Genomic DNA, 8,698 nt, shown 5'->3' on the forward strand with positions numbered 1-8,698 from the left:
AATCTTTACAGAGTGCGATTTATATCATCATTCATTATTTCTATCTAGTTAACCACGATGGTTGATAGTTATGTCTAGTAATATTTGCACCAAACTAAACCTAGTAAAATGGTATTTTGTTTTGGAGAACCAAAGAAAAGAACACTAAACAGAGAGTAATTTGAACTGAAGCAAAAGAAAAGTAGCTATACCTCGCAGGCAACACGATCAATAGCATAGGAGACACTATCTAGAACGCTCATCATGCTTGACTGCATCAGTTTATCCTCAGTGGGCAACGGAAGCATCTGCTAAATCAAAGCGAGTACGTATAAAGGGAACAAGATCATAGCGTACAAGTTAAGAAGGAAATATTGAATATGTGGAGTAAGAATACTAACGGAGGCGTTGGTGTCTTGAGAGTCAAGAGTGGCACGGTCGAGAATATCCTCAACGAGAGAGAGAAGGCCACGCACTTGGACTTCGCGAGCATCTGGGGAGTGAGTTTGTTGGATCAGTTTCAGCATCATGTTTTCGTCCGATGACATCGCCAGTCCAGTCGCCGGCATCATGTCCGTGGAAGGATTTTTACCGGTTGAACTGTTGTGACCCGCCAGCTGCTGAGCGTGCTGGGACTTGATAAGCGACTCCATTCTTTGGTCGGTTGCTGNTTATGTCTAGTAATATTTGCACCAAACTAAACCTAGTAAAATGGTATTTTGTTTTGGAGAACCAAAGAAAAGAACACTAAACAGAGAGTAATTTGAACTGAAGCAAAAGAAAAGTAGCTATACCTCGCAGGCAACACGATCAATAGCATAGGAGACACTATCTAGAACGCTCATCATGCTTGACTGCATCAGTTTATCCTCAGTGGGCAACGGAAGCATCTGCTAAATCAAAGCGAGTACGTATAAAGGGAACAAGATCATAGCGTACAAGTTAAGAAGGAAATATTGAATATGTGGAGTAAGAATACTAACGGAGGCGTTGGTGTCTTGAGAGTCAAGAGTGGCACGGTCGAGAATATCCTCAACGAGAGAGAGAAGGCCACGCACTTGGACTTCGCGAGCATCTGGGGAGTGAGTTTGTTGGATCAGTTTCAGCATCATGTTTTCGTCCGATGACATCGCCAGTCCAGTCGCCGGCATCATGTCCGTGGAAGGATTTTTACCGGTTGAACTGTTGTGACCCGCCAGCTGCTGAGCGTGCTGGGACTTGATAAGCGACTCCATTCTTTGGTCGGTTGCTGGTGAAAGAGTTGAAAAGAAGAGGCAGTTTTTATTGGTTTGTCTTGTTGTGCTATGCGTGAGGTTAGCCTTAAATAATCGTTTATTCCTCCTTCAGTTAAGGGTAGAAATTGAGAATCGACTTCTTTGCTTCTGGAACAATTTAAATAAAAATGTACAAGATTCTTATATAAATCTTGTTTCTTTTTTGCTTTTCTTTTTATTTGGCTTATTATAGAAGAATGATTTTAATGAGATATAGTTCCCTTTCACGTGAATGTCGTTAGTACGATTAAGTTCACACCTCAAACTGTGAAAGTATAGGCTTACTTTTACAGGAATATAGTAACTTAAAAACTAGGATAAATCAAATCATAATATGTATAGATGGTTTAATTACATTTTATATTATCTAGTTTCTTAGAAAAAGGTCACAGAAATGTTTAGAGTAAAACTCATTGACTTCGAATTCATACAACATATTGCTACTACATATGAGTTTAAATTCATTGCAAACCAGCTAGAAGTTTAGATCCTAATTAAAAAGAAAAATTTCGTGGTTGAGACGAACTCTTCACTGCTCTCCATCTCATAGAGACCTTAACTACTAATTTAATCAAAGCCTCCTAAAATATCTATTGTGTTGACGTGTACGGCTTCAACTCCAATCTTCCAGCTCTGCACCTTACACATCTTGATATATGTATATGGATATATGTGAATGTGATGATATCAATAATCTCATGCTATATGTGTGATTAAATCAAATTTCAGACAGGATATACGTACTTATTATGTGAATTTAATATTTGTGGATTATAACTTTATGCTATATCTTAACCAAGGCATTGATGATCACTGGAAAACCATTTAGTTCTCGCATTTTTATGTTACTCATTAAAGGACATTCCAAAAAAAAAAAAAAAACTTTTTTTTTTGCTACTTTGCTTATATTCTTATGTTACTTCACCTCATACCATAGAATTTATGGCTTCTGTCACCTCATACTTTGCTATCTCATGCATTTGTCATCAAGAGTGAAGTGAACAAAAGGGTGTGAGGTTAAGAAGATTCTTTGCTCTCTCTTGGGTAAAACTATGGAAATGTTCTTATGCACAAATGATATTATCTAGGATAAGGCTAAAAAAAGCAAACTAAAGTAACCAAGGATATATGTATCTAACCCAATCATTTTACTAAAACTAACATTGTTATGCTTTGAAGTCTATTCTGCGCATGACTTTTGTTTTTCGTTAGTTTTAACCTATAACTTTTCTGTTTTATTTTTGTCAACAAAATAAATTGATTAGCTTAAAAGACCCGAGCATATAACTTTTCTACTTTGGATTAAATTTGTTGTTTCCGTATGAAACACATTATATACATTCAGAAAGAAAAAAAAATTATGACATCAGAAAATACATATATACTATAAGAACTTATTTTAAATCAAATCCAATGTGTGCAATAATCGAAAAGTACTGATGTTTTTGAAGATTTTATATTAACCACTAATTGCTAGAAATTGGTGATTTATCGTTTAAGTTGAAACCCCCTTCCATATTGTAATTTGTTCTTACTTCTTGGCAAATGTGTAAAACAGCAATCAGTCTCATGGTTTTTTTTTGTTTTTTTTTCTTAAAATTTATTAATGTAGCTAACGGCCTTTATATCTTGGATGTATAATGCCCCTGTATAATACGTGATTTGTAATATAAAATGTAAACGGATAATGTACAAAAAGTAAAGTGATGTCTGGATTTATTTAGGCTCAAAAGACTGTTCATCTTTCTTTTGATTGATCCTCTTTAGTTTTGCGTATTTATTAGTGAGCATTAAAGTAGTTTCGCATCTAAAAGTTAAATGTTTACATTCTATTAATCAATTTCGTAAAGACTAAACTTTAGTGTCCCATTAGAAAGTTGATTACTGACGAAAAAAAAGTAAGAAAACTCCTGTTTCTTATTGTAGTTTACAAGTGTTCTAAAAATCAAGGAATCGACAAAGAAGCTTCCCATACATAAACTTTATTATATTTGAAATCTCAAAACACACAAATTTTATTACAAAGACTCTGCTATAGTAGAGAGCAGAAGCAGCAGCGCAACAACAAGACAATATGAAGAATAAAGAAACACAACAAGGGGAAAAAGAAAAGACACAAACTTTTAGTTGATGGCTTCCAAATCAACTAATATTTTGGGATATCACTCAAGGCAGCATTGGTACAAGTAATACTTTTCCATGGTCCTACGGCACTCGGTGCACTCGACCTCATTGGGTATAATCCCAGCAGTCTCAGGAAGCATGAACCTTGTACAGTGATGTGGTGGGAGACGCATTAAGAGATGATCATTGAGTGCTGGCAAAAAACCCTTTGTGGGAATGTTGACTTCCCATTCGTCGTACTCAGCCAAACCCCTGGAAAACAAGTTCCCTTTGGCTCGAACCATCAAGTCTGAAGCTTTACTCACCAGTCCCCATCCATCTCCTTCTCCTCCATAACCTAACATTGCAACGACTTCTTGCAGAACGAGGTCCTTTTCCTCTTCTTTCAATCCATCTTTAAACCCTTCTCTCCCCTTGGTCCCACGGGCTTTCAGCATCCTTTGCTTCGATTCCCACATGCTCTCGATCCTAGTCCAGAAAAACCAGATCTGGAACAAGTCCGGCAACGTATGGCTGAGGTTTTCATCCCGGATTGTGTTGATGATAGGCTGGATTCCATTCTTAGGGTTTCTTTTCCCGACATAAACCATCTCAAGTTGAATGTTTGCGGCCCTTGCTACATTACGCCAGAGACTTGTGAAATTTTTGATCCACTGAAGATCTTCTCCTCCGTAGAGACATATGTATTTTCCATCAACAAGCTGAGATAAAATCATCACAAAAAAAAAAAAAAATTTGATATTTCAGGTTACGTGTAAAACAAGAAACCTAAAATCTTATAGGTGTCATCAATCAAGAAAACCTGGTTTAAGGAATGAGGATCAGTGCCATCAATCAAGAACTCAAGACTCCACTCCTGTTCGCTCCATAGATCACGTTCCCTTGCGGTCGTGAAAGGGTGTGCAAAGGGTTGCCAGATCCAGACCATAGGAAAAGCGTTGGTGGACATAACTTGACCTTTGGGATCAAGTGCAACGAGTATAGGCCTGTTCTTGAACCCCCACCATTCCCTCACAAACCTCATCGCGGCTCGTCTTAATTTCCGAGGCTCTCCAAGAACGTACCACCTCATGTTCATATGAAGTGCCTCAAACTTGGCATCGTCAGCTTCTGTCCAGAAATCTTGAACCGGAACCCACAGAATCTCGAATGATTGCTGCCATGCTTCTGTGTAGAGCGATTCCAGGATGTAGAGCTCTTTTTCGATATTCTCAAGGTCTGATACCAGAAGCAGCACGTGCTTTTGGGTGAGCACGTTGATCCCGACCTGGTTAATGTTGAAAACAGATGAGACACTGACAAGAGACTTAAACAGAGGCAGAGATTTATAGAGATTTTTACGCGTCTCTTTGAAGCACCAGCTCCGTGGTAAAGAAAATCAATGGGTCTGAGAAGACGAAGCAGAGGAGGAATAACGTCGACGTGAATGATAGTAGTGAACGTCTGAATGAGTTCTTGATACTCCTCTTCGATTATACCTTCCTCTGTAACAGAGCAAAAACAGAGCTTGAGAACAGAGTCACAGAGAAACAGAGAGAGATAGAGCTTAAAACGTAGAAATCTCACCGATGGATGATTTACTCTTCTTGAGTTGTTCTAACAAGTAAGCATTGATCTTCCTAAGCCTTTCGCTGTTCTCATGTATCTCCGAAACTTCCATAAAAGACATGATTTGACTGAAAACCAAGATGAGAAGCTGTTAAAAGTTTTTACTTGAAGATGAAGAAAGGGTAGAAATGTGAAAGAAAACAAACTTACTCCTGCTTGAAACCGCTGACACCACTGATGTGAGAAGCACATATCAAAACGCAGCGAACAATCCAATAAACCGCAGTGGGGACATGGTCGGTAAACGCGGCTGTGATGTGGATTGGTGGGAGTTGATAGATATGGATGATAGTCGTGGTGAGATCAACCATGTCTTGCATCAGAATCCGGGTCTTGTCGAGACGCTGGTGCAGAGCGTTCTGCCTAGAGAAGATGCTAGGGAGCTGTTTGATAAGAGCTAGAGACTTAGTGAGCTGATTTGTCGCGTGTGTCTCTGCGAGGAGGAGAAAAACACCGTATTTCACGGCCAATGCAGCTAGGACAAGGACTAGCTTAGCATCCCAACGGTATTTAGAGACCAGAGACAGAACAGAGAACGTTGTCGTATTGCGACTATCTAAATGAAGCCCTGATGTCATCATTCCGTGAGACTCACCGCCATGGAGACACTTGCAGTCGATCTGTGGCAGAGACATTGATACTTAGAAACTGAGTCAAAAGGTTGAAACAAGAAAATTTCATATATACTGTACCTCGCAAGAGATTTGGTCGATGAGATCCGCGAAAGTTTCAAAGGAGGTATGATCAGCGTAGTCCTTGAATACTAGTGGCGGCTGCAGAAGTTTGAGTTTAATCAGAGCTTGTAAAAATTAATATTCTGAAACGACGGCGATTAATTGTCGCACAAGTAACTTCACCTTAGGAGCAGAGGGGTCAATGGATGGGACATGAGACTTGAAGATGTCATCAACAACGGAGAGTAGTGATTTGACATCAAAGAAGATCATGTCTGGACTATGAGTTTTTAAGACTCTATCAGCCATGACTCGGTCATCAGAAAGTGAAAACATGGGTCTGCCATTTTTATGGAAAGCTTGTTTCTTTCCCGGTCCAAATCTTCCACCGAGCGAATTGTGACCCAGTGATCTCGGAACCAACGAATGTCTGCTATTAGCATCAACGAGATCCTCAGATGGGTGTGGATGATGTGCTGCAGTCTTAGGGACATGGGGACCGAGCTTCTCGGTCTCATGATCCATCACCTTATTGTGTTCCGCAGGAGCAGCAACATGGTGATCATTTGTTTGATCACCAAAGGGTTTGTCTTCGTGAGTTCTCGGGACTACAGGACGCCTCTCATCAGCGTTCTCAGCTAGCTTCTGCTCGGTAGATCTTGGGATAAGAGAGACCCTTTTGAGAGGGTCGGCCGTTGGGAGGGCTTTCGGGTTCAGTTGAAAGCGTTGAGCCATATTGGCAAGAAGGTGAGAAATATATGGGTTGAATATGTGAAGGATCTGATTTATGTGTTGTGGTAAATGATTATGTGTGTATATATATAGGTGCAAAAGGTTTCAAAACAAAAAAAAAGGTGGCAACTTTGAATCAACTTCTTTGCTTCCCCTTTGGTTCAATATATATTTGTTTTTTGTGTCTTTTACACTTCGATAGACGATTTGCCCCTAATCATTTTCATTATTTTGATAATACAAGACTTTCAGGTCTTCGATTATAATTTTTGTAAACAAGAAATCAGCTGTTGGTAGTAAATTTGGTAGATGTATATAAAACATCTCTGACGTAATGTGTAAATATGCAAAGTCTCCCTTTTTATTAATAATGAAAACTTCTAATATATTTTAAAACTATCTAATTTTTTTTTTGATAACCAATATCGAAAAATTTAAAATGCAACTTATAACATTATTAAATTGTTCATAGTACATGATTGGATTTTGTTTTAAAATAAGAGGACTTCCTTTTAGTGCTGTAAGTTATATTATAGGAAAAGATTTAAATCGTAATTAGCAACTCGTGAGTCGTGATACTCGTTGAAAAAGAGACAAGGCTACCTTGCTTGGATATTGTCTATTTGTCCATCATTTTACCAACAAAACGAATCACACAACACAGAAACATGTTGTTGTTGTTGTTAATCAAACCTGTATATACTATGACGCATCTTTCACAGTGTGTAATCTTTATTTCAGTTATTTCTCTCTTTTGTATTACAGGTTTTTCCAATTTGATTGGATGCTTAGAATTAATCTGTAGTTATTCACTATTTTAAAATTTGTATTGTAAGTTTCTCCAGCTGGACGGGATACTAGTTCAAAGCATATATCTATTTTATGAAACTTCTTATCCAATATATACCCACTTATCTATACACTTTTATTTCATTGATAATAATATCAGAGAAAAGGAAACATAAAATACTACATGATGGTACTGTGTACCTTTTTTTTACTCTTATGGAAAAAGGGAGTTATTATATCTTTACTCATACAGTGGTTTGAAATTCCTATAAGCAATGACAGCATTAAAAGGGTTGGGACTAGAAGCTAAACCAAGAAAACCCATAAGCCGAGTCAAAACCGACATCTGAGCTGATCCAGCAGGTTGTTGCTGCCGGATGATCTCTGGCTGAGTGAACCCTTCAATAGACTGAAAATACTGAACCACCAATTGGACCCGACTGTATTNGAAAACCCATAAGCCGAGTCAAAACCGACATCTGAGCTGATCCAGCAGGTTGTTGCTGCCGGATGATCTCTGGCTGAGTGAACCCTTCAATAGACTGAAAATACTGAACCACCAATTGGACCCGACTGTATTCGGTTCCATCTCGCCAGACCCTAATAGCTTTCTCATAAAACATCCGGTTGCTAAAACTCACTATAAACACACCTCCCGGTTTCAACACTCTATACACTTGTGCAAACACCTGATCAATGCGGATGCGGATTTAAAAACAACAACCAAAAAAAGATCAAGAACCGAAATTTGTTTTTGGTTAACGTACCTTTTCGGGTTGTTGTAGATATTGAACACCGACAGAACACAAAACAGCGTCGAAATACTTGTCTTCGAACTCGAACATCTGATCTTCGTTAAGATCCTTGAGGAAGAAGTAATCGAGCCTAGGGTTTCTTGCGAGCTCCTGCGCGTTAAGACCATGCCCCACCACTTTCTCGTACTTGACTTCTTCTGGAAGGTGGCTGACCCATGAGCTCATCAAGTCCAGTACAATCGAACCGGGTCTTAACCGGTTTCGGTACAGTTCGGTTAAGGAGGATATGAACCCGTCGTCTACGTGGTTCACGAACCGTGGATACGAATAGAATTCACGGTCAGGATCGGCGTTTAGTTTGGTCCGAGCTTCGTTGTTGAGCACTAACCTTTGGATCTTACCGGCCGAGGATGATGGTCGAGGATCGGTTTCATCGGTTTGGTTCAACATGTTACTGATTCTTCTTGGTCGAACGATTCTGGATGTCGGTTGTATTGGAGATTGCTGAAGGTTGATTCGAAGAGAATCCATAATAATAAAAAAAGGTTCTCAATTAAAAGAATAAAAAAAAAAAACTTTTGCTTTACCAAACTTCGCAGAAGATAAGAATCGTTTTATTAGAAGAAAAAGTGACAAACTTCAAAAAATTATTTTTTAAATCGAGTGGATAAATGATGAGTGGTGACTATTTCTGCTTATTTCCTTCAATTTATTTGTAAACTAGGTGCCGGCCCACGCGACGCGTGGGTTGTGGTGTAGTGTT

General features: G+C 38.8%; 3 protein-coding genes across 4 annotated transcripts; all 3 read right to left on the reverse strand.

The window, feature by feature from the left end:
- On the reverse strand, positions 156 to 1,300 carry LOC104763721 (protein SIEVE ELEMENT OCCLUSION B-like). The gene is made up of 3 exons (XM_010487080.2): positions 1,172 to 1,300; positions 381 to 589; positions 156 to 287 (listed from the first exon to the last, which is right to left on the reverse strand). Exons 1-3 carry the CDS (start codon positions 1,212 to 1,214, stop codon positions 186 to 188), a joined length of 354 nt encoding a protein of 117 aa, XP_010485382.1. The 5' UTR covers positions 1,215 to 1,300; the 3' UTR covers positions 156 to 185.
- LOC104763723 (protein SIEVE ELEMENT OCCLUSION A) lies at positions 3,207 to 6,394 on the reverse strand. Its single transcript, XM_010487082.2, has 7 exons — positions 5,843 to 6,394; positions 5,678 to 5,758; positions 5,136 to 5,605; positions 4,944 to 5,053; positions 4,719 to 4,861; positions 4,180 to 4,644; positions 3,207 to 4,078 (listed from the first exon to the last, which is right to left on the reverse strand). The coding sequence occupies exons 1-7, from the start codon at positions 6,392 to 6,394 to the stop codon at positions 3,416 to 3,418; spliced, it is 2,484 nt and encodes an 827-aa protein (XP_010485384.1). The 3' UTR covers positions 3,207 to 3,415.
- LOC104763724 lies at positions 7,292 to 8,557 on the reverse strand. 2 transcript variants are annotated; one of them, XM_010487084.2, is made up of 3 exons: positions 7,948 to 8,557; positions 7,680 to 7,869; positions 7,292 to 7,540 (listed from the first exon to the last, which is right to left on the reverse strand). In XM_010487084.2, exons 1-3 carry the CDS (start codon positions 8,464 to 8,466, stop codon positions 7,422 to 7,424), a joined length of 828 nt encoding a protein of 275 aa, XP_010485386.1. In that variant the 5' UTR covers positions 8,467 to 8,557; the 3' UTR covers positions 7,292 to 7,421. The 2 variants fall into 2 exon arrangements, with proteins under 2 accessions (XP_010485386.1, XP_010485385.1); XM_010487083.2 differs by having other exon boundaries at positions 7,292 to 7,607; positions 7,741 to 7,869; positions 7,948 to 8,556.

Source organism: Camelina sativa, chromosome 19, assembly GCF_000633955.1.
Source record: "Camelina sativa cultivar DH55 chromosome 19, Cs, whole genome shotgun sequence".
NCBI classification, from domain to species: Eukaryota; Viridiplantae; Streptophyta; class Magnoliopsida; order Brassicales; family Brassicaceae; genus Camelina; species Camelina sativa.